This window comes from Misgurnus anguillicaudatus, chromosome 12 (assembly GCF_027580225.2).
Source record: "Misgurnus anguillicaudatus chromosome 12, ASM2758022v2, whole genome shotgun sequence".
Lineage (NCBI taxonomy): Eukaryota > Metazoa > Chordata > Actinopteri > Cypriniformes > Cobitidae > Misgurnus > Misgurnus anguillicaudatus.
In genome coordinates this window covers 28,859,444-28,877,071 of record NC_073348.2, presented here as the reverse complement: position 1 = coordinate 28,877,071, position 17,628 = coordinate 28,859,444, and the positions used below count along the sequence as shown (strand labels likewise).

The window sequence follows — 17,628 nt, the reverse complement described above, 5'->3', positions numbered from 1 at the left end:
AGACCGACAACTTGTTAACCGAACATTAACTGATAAGATTGTAATATTAAATTACCATTAAGTAAAAATAGAGTTGACAGTTGTCTGTGACCTAGTAAAACAATACAAACATTTTGTTTAATTTGAACATGCAAGCAGCAGCAATAGATCAACAACAGAACCATGATTTGTACATTATCAAAATTTTACGCAACAGTACATTATCAAAGAGCCCATGTTCAGTCCAGTGGATTAATATCCAAAGAGGGCTGATTGTCTCTTTTTTTTTTATCTACCACAGTGGCCATTTCTACAGCAGGACGCATTTCAAATAGTTTTGCGTGCTTTTTCTCTGTTTGTGCAAAAAGGAGATGTTTATAGTCAGCGTCTAGGACAGAGGTAATCAGCGAAGGTCTGGCCACTAATATGTGCGGACGCCCTTGAGACGGACCGCGTCATCTTGCGCACACACACGCGTCTCCGTGCAACTTTCAAACCATACTCGAGCACAGACACATATGCAGTACAAATGATTACTGTTTCAGACCGTTAGCAATGATTAATGTGATTTACAGGAGGAAATTCACAAATTGAGGATTAAAAAAAGTGGCAAGATGTTTTTAGGCACGTGTCGACCGTGCGTAAAAAATATTTTTCTTTTAATTAATAGCATTAATCAGTCATAAATTCTTACCTTTCGGTTAACCAGTCAATATGATCATCCCTAGTATAGAAGTCTAAGCTGCCTTTGTTTTGACTTATACACTTAGGGGGGAGGTTTCCAGAAAAGACTTAAAGGAACAGTATGTAAGAAATGTATATCAATTAATCATAAAATGGCCCTGATATGTCACTAAGACATTAAGAAATAATTTTCATTTCAAATACTTATATCACTGACAACATTGGTCTGGCCAAGATATTGTCATTTAAAAAGTGAAGTTGCAGCCCTCAACTGATGTTTATGTTGTCATTTTGTGTATTGGCCACCAGTTGTGTGATTGCAGTACCAGTTTTAGCCACAAGTTTTGTGATTGCAATACCAGTTTTGGCCACAATCCTACATACTGTTCCTTTAAGTCTAGTTCAAGACTAAAATGCTTGTTTGAGTTGTCCTAACTGAAAACCGCTTCCACTGACATATCTTAAAATATATCAGTGCCATTGTTTTGTCTCAAAATGCACATCAGTTTGTAAAAACAACATAAATGTCCTAATATAACTAACACCTGGGTTTCCCGCAGCACATTTCAGTTCAGGCGGCCCGCCTAAGCTTGGAAACCCTACCGCCTTAACTAGATCGTCCAAAAAACAACAACTAGCCAGTTGATAAAACATCTCGGGGAATAGCGCAGATGTGCTTCACACCGCGAGCATGCACACACGGCCGAAATGAGATAAGATGTGGTCCGTCATGTCTGTAGTTGATAAAACGCGTGGCCGTGAGAACTGTAAATGGACTTATGTTTTGGGTTTATTTAAGCCCGTTACTGTATTAGTATATAGTTCCTGCAAATTTAAAGTAAGTTAGCTGATTTGTTGTTTGAGCAACCTGCTAGCTAGGTTTCACGTGCCTGATGATAATTGTTGAGCGCTCTTGCTCACTTTATTTATGTGCATTATTTACAGTAGTTACACTCCTTTATGATAATTTAATTAATAGTGAGTGGGAAATAATCAGTTTTTACCATTTTTGCGCCATCTATCATCTTTCGCCAGACGTTCTACAACATCTGCTTCGGTTTGTGTTTATTAACCCTTTAGTTTCACTTCATTAGAGGTATCTGTTAAAAACATTTAAATTTATTTATAATCTAGTATGTGCTCATTTTCTGTCATAGTTTCTTCAAAATTAAGCTTTATTTGAGTGTTTTAAATTAAAATATTTTAATTTTTATCATGACGCATATGCCCTGCCCCTTTGGTTGCCACGCCCTATGCCCCACCCACTCGCCCAACCCTACCACCTTAACTAACAAATTTTCTGCGTGATACCCTGAACACTATCCAAACTAAACCAAACCATGCCCTAGCGCAAATGTCCCCCCTCCCTACTCCCCCAGTAGCTCACACTGTACTTTTTGTGATCTGAGCTGAGGCTTACTTTTGTTATTAGGATGCGATTTGTTTTAAACAAAGCAGGAAGTAAAGCGATCTCTTAACACTGGAACCTATCGTAATAAGTCTGTGGAAAAATGTGTTCTCGTTATGTTACTTAGCTGTCCTGATTAAAAATAGTAATTTTTTTCTTGAATCTCTTTATTGTAGAATGTGTTCAAGAGATAAACTCCTCAAGGTCATTTTACACAGTAGACCCATTTGTTTGTCTTAATAGGATGACAACTAGAGCCAAATGTGTCCAGCTGCAATAGCCAGATAGTGACATTAAAATAAAATGTTTTGTTATAATTGCGAGGACTGTTTGCACAAATTATTTGTGAAAACCCAGCCAAAGTCATTTTCTTATTTTGGGAATAGAATAGGATATCATTTTAGGAAACTGTCATCAAGAACACACCACCATATGCAAATCTTAGCAAGTAACGTCCTCTCACTCTTGTATTTTAGAGATGAGATAAGACTATCTAGCTATCTAGTGTTTGGGATGTAAACTCAAAGCGAAACAATTGCCATGAATCTTGCATAATAAAAAAAATATATATTGGGTGTTTAAAAATCGCATGTGTATCGATATTTTCTTACACACCTCATGATTTCTGCATTCACATCATCCTACATAATTTAAAGAACAATCTGTGAAAATATAACACATGATATCTTTAATACTGACTGAGTAAGGTCATGTAAAAGATTGAAATTAATGTGAACTGAAAATGAAATCAATAATTGAAATCAAACTTGGTTGCTCTAAATATCATAATTAGATCATGAAACTTTGGCCTGGATTTTACAGACAAGGTCCTGTATCCCGGCTTCAATGTAATCTGTAGCGTGTGGAAAACATTGCCAAGGTTATTGTGTTGTTGAGAGAATATAACCTCATATAATTCAACTTTATATTTTTCCCCAGCTCCAAAACTTGGGAATCAACCCAGCAAACATCGGGTTCAGCACCCTGACGATGGAGTCCGATAAGTTCATCTGTGTGCGAGAGAAGGTCGGAGAACAGGCCCAGGTGGTGATCATTGACCTGGCGGACCCAAACACCCCCATCCGCAGGCCCATCTCTGCAGACAGCGCCATCATGAACCCAGCGAGCAAAGTTATTGCACTTAAAGGTAGGACATGCACACTTTATTAGACACACTTAATTACTTCAATTATTTAATTATTTGTGGAAACTGAATTATTAAATTGATTGTTTGTAATCTAGTATGTGGTGTTGTCTTAGGTTGTTTTCACATATGTTGGTGCGCACCGTGGTGCGGCCTCGGAGCGCACCAAAATACATTGTATCATTTTTCAGTTAGTGCGGTCCGTGTTCACATATATATATTTTTTACTTTACTCGAAATGCCGCACCGTACACCATGTGACAACGGTCAGCGCTGTCATTGGTCTCTGACAGCTTTTACCGTCTCATGACCACCCCCACGTTTCCACGACAACCAGCCTGACAGGGAGAGCGCAGCTATCAAGATGTGGAGATAAACGATGCACGTCTTTGCGAAGTTTCGTTGCTTTAACGCGAAATTGCGTAGCTGTTCTATTAAAGCCTTTCTCACGGAGCCCTTTGCTAGAAAAGCCCGTAATGTCACTATTTGTGTGTGGAGGACAGCTATGCATTTATAAAATCATCAGCTCAAACGTGAAGGAGACAGCGAATCTCTATGCAACGGACCAGGATTGGCTTGTTTGTTGTTAACCCACAATATAACACCCAGCTCACGTCACAACGGAAGCTCAGTGGCTCAAACATGTGGAGAACTTCCTGTATTTGGTTCGGCCCGAGGTCCGGCAGTGTTCACACTACAGGTGGGTCGCCCCAGAGTTCGGCAACAGCCGCTCCGAGACCACCTGTTTAGAGCGGTCTCGGAGCGGCCGTTTAGTGCGCACCCGAGTGCGGCTGTTGTGTTCACACTGACCCAAACGCACCGTACTCGGAGCGACACGTCATTTGGGCCGACCTAAACAGTGTATATGTGAAAACACCCTTAGGGTGTTACGGTGCGTTTGGGTCAGTGTGAACACAACAGCCGCACTCGGGTGCGCACTAAACGGCCGCCCCGAGACCGCTCTAAACAGGTGGTCTCGGAGCGGCTGTCGCCGAACTCTGGGGCGACCCACCTGTGGTGTGAACACTGCCGGACCTCGGACCGAACCAAATACAGGAAGTTCTCCACATGTTTGAGCCACTGGGCTTCCGTTGTGACGCGAGCCGGGTGTTATATTGTGGGTTAACAACAAACAAGCCAATCTGGTCCGTTGCAGAGAGATTCGCTGTCTCCTTTACGTTTGAGCTGATGATTTTATAAATGCATAGCTGTCCTCCACACACAAATAGTGACATTACGGGCTTTTTAGCAAACGGCTCCATGAGAAAGGCTTTAATAGAACAGCTACGCAATTTCGCGTTAAAGCAAAGAAACTTTGCAAAGACGTGCATCGTTTATCTCCACATCTTGATAGCTGCGCTCTCCCTGTCAGGCTGGTTGTCATGGAAACGTGGGGGTGGTCATGAGACGGTAAGAGCTGTCAGAGACCAATGACAGCGCTGACCGTTGTCACATGGCATACGGTGCGGCATTTCGAGTAAAGTAAAAAATATATATATGTGAACACGGACCGCACTAACTGAAAAATGATACAATGTATTTTGGTGCGCTCCGAGGCCGCACCACGGTGCGCACAAACATATGTGAAAACAACCTTAGTTTCATTCATTCACCCAGAATCGCCCACAGGCTCCCTTTAGTTTAAATTTTTCTAGGTCAAATTTATATCAAATATTTGATCATTGTAGACAACATTTAGCTCATGCTAACATGATATGTTATGTATTCTTGTCATGCAGCCATAATTGCTTTGTCTTTTTGTTTTGTTTCCTTTTGTGTTGCTGCTTTCTCATGTGTATGCAGACGGTGAGTTTACATTTTAGTACAATGATTTGTGCAAGTTATAATCCTGTTTCTAAACACATGTACGGTTGTTTGGCTTCATTGATTTTTCTAAACCAAGCACTGTCAAGCTAACATATTCAATTAGGCGCACACATATTGTTGTTCCAGACAATTTGATTCAGGGTTTTCTGTGTTTAATGTCAGCAATTGAACAATATTACTGTATAAAAGGGGACTGTGTCCCAACGTATAGGTCCCTAATGATAGGCCGTGTGAAACAACCATTGCAGACATGTCTTAGCTTCTCTCTGATATTGTATACATAGATTAGGACTGTTTAGCCAACAGTATACATCATAATTAACCTACTTTAGTTAAACAGGATTTTACTTTCACAAAAATCATAGATTTGAATGTTCACATCATGTTGATTTCTATAGATGTAAGTAATCCTATTTTTCCTTCTGGGGGCTGACATATTGTTGGGTATATTTTTGCTTTTCTGTCCATTTGTGAATAATTTCACTAATTTCAACCGCTTGAGTCATTTCCCTCACCCTAACTATTTTATTTTAACATCAAGCGTCTCAATATTGCCATATAAAGGTACAGTATCCTAATAGTTTTGTGGTCCTTTCACTTTATAGTGTATACTCATTGTTTTAACGCTACATAACTTGTGTTTAAGTAGCAACTGTGCGACTAACACGGCTTCAGTTAATATCTATAGGCGATGTTTGATTAAATATACAGTAATAAGAATTTACGCATAATCTTAATTAGTGTTGGATTAGTATAAGTATTGTAGCTTGAGCATTTTATAGTCGTCTTCCTAATCCTTTGTGCGTTATTAATTGCTATGATAAGTGAAGTTAATGGGTGACATTGCCATGATAGATTGAATTTTCTGCTTGAGCAAAGTTTATTTGTAGCATTAGGTGATTGGCGTGCCTATTCAGTAGAGAAAACAAGACTGTGAATAGCTGTCATTGAACAGTCACTGCAGTTTAAAATTAGATTGTCATGTAATCGATTGGTTGTTCATCGCTACAGAATGCTTTGTTAGCTTAGTTTGGATTCGTAACATCCTGTATCAACCACCACATTACCTACAGTGATCAAGGCTCACCCAGTTGATTTTTTTTTTTTTTTTTGGATATCCACCATCCTACAGACGGTAGTTCACACTACAATCTAATACATTTGAGTCCCTGTTAATGTCTTCCTGTTAGATCCAGGATGAGAAATGCTTGAGTAGATCCCTTGGGAAAGGATTTAGCACCAATATACATAATTACAGACACTTACGACTTGAAGGGATGGTTCGCCCAGAGATGAAAATGGTGTCATTGATGACTCGCCCTCGTGTCGTTCCAAACTCGTTCATTTTTGGAAACACAGTTTGGGATGTTTTGGATTTGGTCCGGGAGCTTTCTTGACCCTCCATTGGGAGTCTGTGTGTGGTGTGCTGTCTATGTCCCGAAGGGTCATAAAGCTTCATCGGGGTGGTCCATGTGACATTAGTGGGTCAGTTGGAATTTGTTGAGGCATCGAGAGTGAATTTTGGTCCAAAGAGAGCAGGAGTTGCGACCTTATTCAGCAATGTCTTCACTTCCGGGTCTGTTGTGAACCGCGTGAAGACTACAGTGACGCTGCTGACGTGTTATCTGGTTTCCCCCTAGCTTTTTTTGGCACCCGAGCTTCGTTTACAGTCTAAGGGAGACACAAGGTGTAAGTTTGAATTAAAAACTTGGCAAACATGTCTGAGGATAACATGTCAGCAGCGTCACTTTGCCCGTACATTCACGGCGGACGCGGCAGAGAGGACAGTGCTGAATAGGGTTGTGGTTTTTGTTATTTTTGGACCAAGGTGTATTTCCGGTGCCTCCACGAATTCTGGCTGATACACTGATGTCACATGGACTACTTTGATGATGTTTTTGTTATCTTTCTGGACATGGACAGTGTGCCGTACGTGGATTTTCGGTGGAGGGTCAGAAGGCTCTCGGACTGGATCTAGGGCATCTTGAACTGTGTTTCCAAATATGAACGGAGGTCTTAATAGTTTTGAACGACATGAGGGTGATTCATTGATGACATTGTTTTCATTTTTGGGTGAACTATCCCTTTAAATTAACTTTTGGTTCTTTTGCTAAAATCTGTTTAGATCTGTAGTGTAGTCGCTCACTTTCTACATTGAGACGGTCTTGAATGTGAATTCAACCCTCCTCACTTTCTTTCTCATGCTGTCATGCTCACGCTCCCCCATTTATTGCTCGCCTCGCGTCATGTGATTCAAGCATTAGATGTGAAACTTTCTAAGTTTTTAAATAATTTCATATAATTTCTGCAAAAATCATCTCCGCAGCAGGTTACAGTGCCGTACTAGTTCCGCTTCGGGTCAAAATCCAATGATGCACGTGCAAGAAAAATTATTACGCTTACAGTCAACATGAAATTAAAATGGACCCCATTTACTTTCATTATATGCAATTTATCAGTACAAAATCGCAAAATGGAAAAAGGATTGCATGGAAATGTATGATTTTAGATAAATCCTAAAATAATGTAAACTAGTATGGCTGTCAAATGGCTCTTTAGGCAGGTGTTGTAGGTAACACGGCCTTTCTAAAATCTTTTCCTTAGTTAAAGGGATAGTTCACCCAAAGATGTAAGTTCTGTCGTCATTTACTTACTCTCATGTTGTTACAAACCTGTATTAATTTCCAAACTGTTCATCAGCCCCATTCACTTCCATAGTATTCTTTTTTTCCTATTATGGAGGTGAATGGGGCCCATGATGGTTTGGTTACAAACATTCCTCGGGTGTCTTCCTTTGTGTTTGAAAGAAAAGAAAGAGGTGTATTCAGGTTTGTGTCAGCACGACGGTGAGAAAGTGATGACCGAATTTTCATTTTTGTGTGAACTATCCCTTTAATGCATTAACATTGTTAGTTTATTAGAAAAATTCTAGCACATAATGTCGGATTTTGATAAAGAAACGATACCAAAATGGGTTGCGAATGTCGTTTCATGTTGACTTCACAAACCTTTGCGTTTTTTCTGCAACTTTCTGACGATTATCGGCACACAATGCTCAAATTGACTGGGTTCTTATGTACTATGTACAATGTTTTTGTATCTAATTAGTTCAAACTGAACAGGTAAGTTGTTGACAAGGTTTAATTTTTCTGTAGCATGCATTATTCAGTCACAATGTGTGCCCAGCGAGTCCTGTGCTAAAATCAAATTCAATGCTTAAACAATTTCATTCATTTCCTATCAAAATCCAGTTGTATTCATGTTTTGCTTACTGTCTTTACACGTGTATTATATCGCTTCGCTTTGTGTAACTGCTGAATGAGCTTTCATAGCGGCCTGTCACCATGACTGACAATATTTCTATCTAGTTGCTTTTGTAATCAAAAATGTGTGTGTGGTGCATCCATAAATACAGTTTTTTTTTCTTACAACCCTCCATGATGTTTCTCTTTACTTCTTTTAGCTGCCAAAACCCTTCAGATCTTTAATATTGAGATGAAGAGTAAGATGAAAGCTCATACCATGACCGATGATGTCACTTTCTGGAAATGGATCTCCCTTAACACGGTGGCCCTTGTGACCGATAACGCCGTCTACCACTGGAGCATGGAGGGAGACTCTCAGCCGGTCAAAGTGTTCGACAGACATTCCAGCCTGGCAGGCTGTCAAATCATCAACTACCGTACCGATGCCAAGCAGAAGTGGCTGCTGCTTATCGGCATTTCTGCCCAGGTGTCGCAATCGTTGTGTTTTCCTTGTCGATCTAAAATTTCCTTTCTTTAAAATAGATTGCATGACTATTAAATCAAACATATTTTTTCCAACCTTCTCTTGTTTCTCATTACAGCAAAACAGAGTTGTTGGTGCCATGCAGCTGTACTCGGTTGACAGGAAGGTGTCACAGCCTATTGAGGGACACGCCGCTGGCTTTGCCCAGTTTAAAATGGAGGGAAATGCGGAGGAATCCACCTTGTTTTGTTTTGCTGTGCGAGGCCAGGCAGGAGGAAAGCTACAGATATAGATGCATAACGGTTCTTATATGTTAAAAATGTGTTATATTAGAAACCCTTTGTTCAACATAAAGGCTTGAAGAAAGAATAATTGATCGATACTTGTAACACAGTGAAAGAGGAAGTGCTCTGGCACAGTTTTATTTTTTTTGGATATTGAAGTTTTTGAGGATGTAGTCATGCAGAATGCAAGTTTCAATTTCCTCATATTATTGCAGTGTTACTCAACAGCATATCATTGTTTATAATTGCAATGCATTTTCTTATACATGCACTTTGTGTTCCAAAATAACAAAACATTATTATTATCATGCAGCTACATATTATTGAAGTGGGCACACCGCCGACCGGCAACCAGCCATTCCCGAAGAAAGCCGTGGATGTGTTTTTTCCCCCTGAAGCACAGAATGACTTCCCAGTGGCCATGCAGGTAGTGGGTTATTTGATCGTATCAGCGTCTAGGACACCATACATTTATTCATTTATTCCTCATGTCAATATTATTCTATTTAAACAGATCAGCTCAAAACAGAATGTCGTCTTTGTCATCACTAAATACGGTTACATTCATCTGTATGACCTGGAGACCGGCACCTGCATCTACATGAATAGAATAAGTGGCGAGACCATTTTTGTGACTGCACCCCATGAAGCTACATCTGGAATCATTGGAGTCAATAGGAAAGGGCAGGTATGTTTCAATTTAAACCTAAATTCCTACATGACATAACAGGATTATCTGGGTGATTCTCACGAAAACTTGGTTTTAAAAATGTCAAGCATGAAAATGTAAAAATTGCTTAAATTTACTTTTTTTCCCACCAGACAATGAAAAACAAAGTCTGGAGTAAATGGGAACATTAATTTAAAAACTTTTACTTATCATTTAACACTTTTTGTAACATAATTTAAAAAATTAGTCCTAAAAAATCTCATTACCGCAACAGTCAGAAAACATCAACACTGACATATTTTCAAAATGACATGACAAACCTGAAAGAACATAATTTGGAGATTCTGCACATGCATTTAAAATCAAAGTATTATGCTTCTATTAATTAAATTAACATTTAATAAGCATATGTTGCGGTAATGATAATCAAAATGTCGTGTAAGCATTCTGACAAGACAATATTTCAAATTAACTGTAAAAAAATTATCTTACCTGGTAGCCATCTTGAAGTAACTGGTCCATGTGCTTAGTCACTCAAAATCAAACTTTATAAAAATTCTGTATGTGTGTTCATTATTATTATACATGAATATTCAGTAAATATTTTTTATGTCATCTAAAGTAGTCTAGCAAAACATCCATTTTTTTTCTTAATATTTTTGTGTTAATTTGATTAAATTACAACATAACGCATGTTCAAAAACAGCCGGACACATTGCGGTAATGAGAATTTCAGCAGAAAATGAGATAAAATTTACAATTATAAATTCTTATGTTGAAATCACACATTGTGCAAGGTAGAACACAGTATTGTGTTAATTCTGATGCTTTTTAATGTTACTATATTACACATTTTAAAGCTAAAATCATTAGTGCTGTGGTGTTTCAATGGTTTCGTGAGAATCACCCATCTTGTCTCGTTGATCCCCACGCCTCTTTGACGATGTTGCCGTCTCCACAATTGTGTGTGCTGTGTGTTAGATTATAGCTTGAGTGATGGCATAGGGCAGCTTATTGCTTTTAATTGATGTTTAGTTTCTGCCTCTGTAAGAATCAATATATCAGATTTTCACAGCGAAAATTGAGATCTTTAACTGCAAGGAAGACACAAGCTATGTAACTCGGCTGATTACCCCACAGGCAAAACATTTAATGCCCTTATTGTACCAAGATATGGAATTCATCCCATTTTCCTCGGCCCATATCTCTCACTTTTCGACTGCCTGTCAGCACAGCCTTGGGCATCTCTTACTTTTTATCTCTTTCTCTCTCTCTGCATCCTGCAAGGTCATGTTTTTTCTTTTAAAACTCCGAGATTAAGGCCACTCTTGATAGTAATGACAAATTATTTCGTAAGAGGTTATTTATTGACCATTCGGCATGCTGGATCTCTGGTTATAATTAGCTAGGTGTTTAGTGTGTAAGGTAAGGCTGTCTCCCATCCACCGTCTCTATCTTTCACAATGTCCCATTATGAGCTTGTTAATGGATCCCATGAGCGGGTAAATAATTCTTCAGTCATGCTGGAGAAAGTCGTCAATTATTTAAGGGGTGACCGAAATCCGATCCAGACCGTGTCAGGCTGAATCAGAGCACCGTTACCTCTCTCAATAATACAGAATCTCCACCTGTGTCAACCAGCCACACCACACACAACATCACAAAGGTCGATGGTCTAGCGTTAATAAATTCCTTTTGAGTAGATGTTTGGCTTGTAGACATTTTGCACAGATTTGTGGTCGAGTTATGACAAGTTTATCTAGAACTAATAGGGTATAGGATTGGTATTATTACTAAGGCACATATCTTTAAAAGTGGACAGTATTGTAGTATTTCTCTATACCTGAGTATTAGGGATGCATAATGATTAATCGTGATTAATCTAAAAGTTTTTGTTTACATCATATATGTGTGTGTGAACTTTGTATAATAATTATGTATATATAAATATGCACACATGCATATATAATTTTAGGAAAAAATATATATTTATATATTAAGTATTTATATTTATATAAATTATACATAAATATACAAATGTATATATACATGTAAACATTTCTTAAATATAATAACATTTCTTATATAAACATGCATGTGTGTGCGTTTTCTATACAAAGTTCACACACATATATGATGTAAACAAAAACTTTTATTCTGCTATAGATTAATTGCGATGAATCGCTATGCATCCCTACTGAGTATATTTATCAAGTTTTTTCTTTGGAAAACTTTAACTTGACTACATTATAAATCGTGCTTTATACTTTTTACATTAAATTTACTTAAATTAAAAGTCTAGTAGTTTTGTACTTTCAAGTAAAAGTTGTACTTTATTAAAAGGAAAAAGTATTCGATTTTTTTTTTATGTACTTGAGTATTACATGTAAAATAACTACTTGTATTTATGAAATGTAGTCGAGTAAATGTATGCTATTATGATTTGAAATATAGTAAAGTTACAGATTTCCAGAACAACACTGAACTTTGTATAGATATCTGTACTTTATTCACAGTGTTGTTCTGGAAATCTTTAACTTTACTATATTTCAAATCATAATAGCATACATTTACTCGACTACATTTCATAAATACAAGTAGTTATTTTACATGTAATACTCAAGTACATAAAAAAATCGAATACTTTTTACTTTTAATAAAGTACAACTTTTACTTGAAAGTACAAAACTACTAGACTTTTAATTTAATGTAAAAAGTATAAAGCATGATTTATAATGTAGTCAAGTTAAAGTTTTCCAAATAAAAAACTTGATAAATATACTCAGTAGGGATGCATAGCGATTAATCGCAATTAATCTATAGCAGAATAAAAGTTTTTGTTTACATCATATATGTGTGTGAACTTTGTATAGATATCTGTACTTTATTCACACACACACATATGATGTAAACAAAAACGTTTATTCTGCTATAGATTAATTGCGATTAATCGCTATGCATCCCTACTGAGTATATTTATCAAGTTTTTTTTCTGATTCAAATCCTTCTCTTTAAAAATGTACTTGAGTACAGTAAATACTCCCTATTGTCCACAGTTGTATATTTTGTTAGTATAAAAATGTGTTTTTAGTATTAGGGTTAGTATCAAGTAATTTGTTTAAAAAGTACTATTTGTGTCACTATGAATATCACTATGATACAAATAAGACCTCAGATTGTCTAGTTTATTGATTGTAGGTGTGCCTGTGCTGTCAAAAGGATCTGATACTACTGTAGTCTTGCGTCTAGGGACGTCTATCTCTAGAGACCAGAGTACAATAAATTTGAGGTTGGGCTCTGTTGATTTAGGACCAGTAAGAGACCACCTACCAATGCTTTACAAACTACCTTGAATACTCTAGCAGCCACAAAGTAATGCCCTAGCAACACCCCAGAATCCCCTAGCACTGTAAATACCACAATGTGACATTTTGTAAGATCTATTATATAATAAAAGGATTCATTATGGAGTACACATCACACTGATGTACAGTAGCTGTGTAAATAATTTGGTTTAATTACGTTAAGGGAAAGGAAAAGGAAATATTAATCAGTCTTCCTGCCTATACTGGCATTCTCCATATTCAAGTCTTCATTACTGGTGGGTGATGAAAGTCAGCTTCTGATCCAGCTGCATCTGTACCAGTGACCTTGAGAGAAAGCCTTCACTGAAAATAGCTGCCCAGAATACAAGGGGGAAATGGAAAGAGAGAGGGAAAAAAGTGGTGGTTGTCATGTGATCTTGCCCGGCTAATCCTTTCACGTTAGCAAGGGCAGGGCAGAACCTAACCACGAGTCACATCCAATCACAGTCCGTGTAGGCAGAAAACATAATCAGGTTCTGATTCAATTCCTTCTCTTTACGGGTTCACAAGTAACAAACTCCTCTATATAAAACCCTGCTGTTTTTTTCTTTTAATATTCCTATGTTTGGAAAAGGTTTTTAATCAAGTGAATCCAAACATGGTTTTAAGATTTTTAGAGGAAATACATTTTTAACATCTTCTAGTCTTATTTTATTTAATTACACTTTATTCTCGCCATGAATATAGCCTTATGCTGCGTTCACACCAGCCGTGGTAGAGGCTTCAAGCGCGAGTGTTTTCAATGTTAAGTCAATGTGAAGACGCGTTGATGCGCATCTGGAGGTCTCACATAAAAAACACGCATCTAGTTCGCGCGAGTGCCGCAAATTTAGCATTGCGGCGCCAAGCGCGAGAATTGAAAAATTTTAACTTTGGCAGAAAAACACGCCGCAGTAACCAATCGGGAGCTTGCTCTAGTAGTGACGTGATTACAGGAAGGGGCGAAGTTACAGAAGCCCCTCCCATGACGCGAATTTCCACGTGAATTTCTTGATGACTAGAATTTCACGCGCGAATGAAGCGAGTAAACTCGAACTGTTCAAGCGGCAAACTAGGGGCGTTAGACACAAATTTGTGCAGCTGGTGTGAACCCACGGTTAGAAGCTGGTATGGCATTTAAAAGAAAGAAAGAAAGAAAGAAAGAAAGAAAGAATATTCCTATTAGAGCTGGGCATAGATTAATCTAGACTAATCTCATACAAAATAAAAGTATTTTTTGCATAATATATGAGTTTGTGCTGTGTGTAATTATTATGTATATATAAATACACACACATTAATGCATGTATTTAAGAAACATTTACATGTGTGTATATATATTTTTATATATTCTAAATTATATATAAATAAAAAACGATATTTAAATAAATCATTTCTAAATGTATTTATATGTATGTGTGTGTGTTTAAATATACATAATATTTATAGGGGGGGAATAGGATAATTATAAAATATATTGAATAACATAACTGTGACATAAATGTGAATCGAACAAAATCTGCATAATTTGTCATATTTAATTTAGCAGAATGATATAGTTTTTCAAGGGGACTGCCAGGGCTATTTATCTAATCTGTTTGATAATAGAAGGTCTGGCATGTGCTTTGAACAGATGTTTTAGTTGTTTTCTTGTCCTCAGTAGGAGCAATTCATTATTGTCATCCTATCATCATCATCATCTACCGAGGCCTTGGGCTTTTACTGACGTCAATGCAGCTTTCGTTCCCTATTTCCCACTGATGTCTGTCTGTTTCTCTCTCTTTATCACGTCTCACACACACACGTAGTCTCTCATTTACTTGTTCTCATTCTCTTTCAATGGGTTGGTGGTGGCGAGCTGCTAAATACAAAGAGCTGTTCTATTTTTACTTCTTTCTTTAGTGTCCCCCCCTCTTTCTCTGTGCGAGCTGACCCATATTGTTGTGGTTGGGCCGTGCGGGTTTAAGTGGAGAGTGAGACGCATTCATGAAGAATAACGGTTATGACTTTGACCCGCTGATGCTGATCTAGAACACACAGTATCTTACACACTCACTCAGTAGAGATTAGATTACAACATGCTTTTACAGCAGCGTTACAATAATTTGCCGTGGACATCTGCTTTTTAATGAAAATACAAATGTATTTAATGTGATGCATTTCCATGTGCTACAGATTATTCTGCATGTAATGTTAGAAGGGTGTTGGTTTTATTCATTGAGGTTTGATTGGATTATGAAAAGTGTACTGGTAAATATTATTGTCTTACCCATGTGGCCTTGGTTACATCAATGTTTTCAGAAGCTGAGAGTGTAAATACATTTAATGAAAGTTTTCTTTATAATAATATGCACTGATGAATCATCACAACACAAAGGCCTGGAAGATAAATAGAGATTTGGGGATGGTCTCTTTTGACTTGGGTTAGTAAGCAGCCAACTAGCAATTACCCATAACACCCTAGTAATTGCATAGCAATGCCCTGTTAACTGTTCATAGATCGTGCATGAATAATTTTCTTTAGACATTTCCTTAATTTAGGTATTGACAATAATCTTGTCCAGTCCAGTTTATGTTGACAATAGTTAAGATGCGTGTTATATTTTTTAGCTTTTGGATGTCAATGTATCATCTCAGCAGGCACGAGAAAGGCTTTTCAGTCTTTAATGTATTTAATGTAGCTGTAGAAAGCATTGTGCTTTGATTGTTTCAATAGCTTGTGTCTGTTGACCCAACATCTGTTGTGCTTTGAAACTGTTTATATAAATACTTTACAAGCATATCTCAAATAGCATTTTTGGTCGGTCATTCTTGGATTTAGGTGTTCAACTACAAAAAAAACACTCGATGTTGGCTGAGGCATTGACATCTTGGTTGAAATCGGACTCTCGTTCACGTCTAGCTGCACTTTTGTATCTGATCGTATTACATACTAGAGACGAGCATAAACCATCTTACCTTTAATGTGATGAGGTAAACTGATATGAGGTGTTATATTTTATCATTATGGTTCAATGTAAGGTCTCATATTCTTTAATTTTCCAAATTAAATGGCTGTTTTCTGTTTTAGATATGTTAAAGGAAAACACCACCATTTTTCAATATTTTACTATGTTCTTATCTCAACTTGGTCAAATTAATACATGCCTATCTTTTTTCAATGCGTGCACTTTTGATCTTTGTGCGGTGCCTCGTGAGTGTGCTGCATTTGGCCTAGCCCCATTCATTCCTATGGCTCCGAACAGGGATGAATTTAGAAGCCACCAAACACTTCCATGTTTTCCCTATTTAAAGACTGTTACATGAGTAGTTACATGAGTAAATATGGTGGCACAAAATAAAACTTTTGTTTGGATCCTAAGGAATGAATGGGGCTAGGCTAAATGCTAATACATTCACGACGTGCTGTACAAAGATTAAAAGTGCACGCATTGAAAAAAGATGGGCATGTATTAATTCATCTAAATTAAGGTAAAAACATAGTAAAATATTGAAAAACAGTGGTGTTTTCCTTTAAGGGCACACAGTGAAATAATTCCCTCTAAATAGCTGAATTAAGCATTGGTTATGTCATTCTTTCCCCTAACTTCCTGATCTGCTCAGAAAGTTCATTTTCTATAACTCACCTATACAGATTCTTCCTGTACAGGTAAATTGGTTATTTTAGTATATCCCAGACCTCATCTTTACCCTGTCTGTGTGTTTCTCAGGTGTTGTCTGTCTGTGTTGAGGAAGAGAACATCATCCCGTACATCACCAATGTGCTGCAGAATCCAGACCTGGCCTTACGGATGGCAGTCCGGAATAATCTGGCTGGAGCCGAGGAGCTGTTCGCCCGCAAGTTTAACAACCTCTTTGCTGCAGGAAACTACTCCGAGGCAGCTAAAGTAGCCGCTAACGCTCCAAAGGTGAGGCGAGCTAAACATTCCTTTACGGGCAATTTCCAAGACAGGGTTTAGATTAATCCAGGACTAGGCCTTGGTTATATTATGAAATTTAAGTACTTTTCCAACAGCATACCTTACAAAAACATTACTGGTGTGCATCTTAAGACATAAAACAATGGCACTGATGTATTTTCAGATAAGTCAGTACAAGGTGTTCTTAAACTAAGGCAGCTCTAGCATTCATTTTAGTCCGGGAAACTACCCCACAATGTTCAGACAATATTCATTTTCCATGCTAAAGACCTCATTTGTGTAGGCTACTATGATTCTCCATTATACATATTCCCATAGCTAAAATGCCAAAACACAGCACTAACATTGGCAATGTTATTGGTTCCCATGCAAAGGTCATCATTACCATAAAAACGTTATGACAAACGATGGCCGATAAACCGGAAGTCATTTATTTCCTATGGAGAGTCACAAAGGGGCTGCTTGGGGTGCTGACCACCTACGGATGCGTAATTTTTTAAATCCAATTTGGGCTTTGGATGCGTAATTTTTTTTTATTTGTGCAACTACAATGCATGCGACACACTGACCGGAAGTGATGAATTTTAGTTTATTGTAAAATGTGAAAATTATTAATCTTTTTTAGTTAAAAACAATTGA

General features: G+C 37.6%; 1 protein-coding gene across 1 annotated transcript in view; it reads left to right on the top strand.

Annotated features, from left to right (window-relative positions):
• The window catches only part of cltca (clathrin, heavy chain a (Hc)), a 41,878-nt gene that overhangs the window by 6,782 nt on the left and 17,468 nt on the right, over nt 1-17,628 (top strand). Inside the window, exons 2-7 of the mRNA XM_073874296.1 lie at nt 3,011-3,218; nt 8,506-8,774; nt 8,890-9,056; nt 9,374-9,482; nt 9,570-9,743; nt 16,780-16,977. Coding sequence (XP_073730397.1) covers nt 3,011-3,218; nt 8,506-8,774; nt 8,890-9,056; nt 9,374-9,482; nt 9,570-9,743; nt 16,780-16,977 — 1,125 coding nt within the window. The remainder of the gene's footprint in view (nt 1-3,010; nt 3,219-8,505; nt 8,775-8,889; nt 9,057-9,373; nt 9,483-9,569; nt 9,744-16,779; nt 16,978-17,628) is intronic.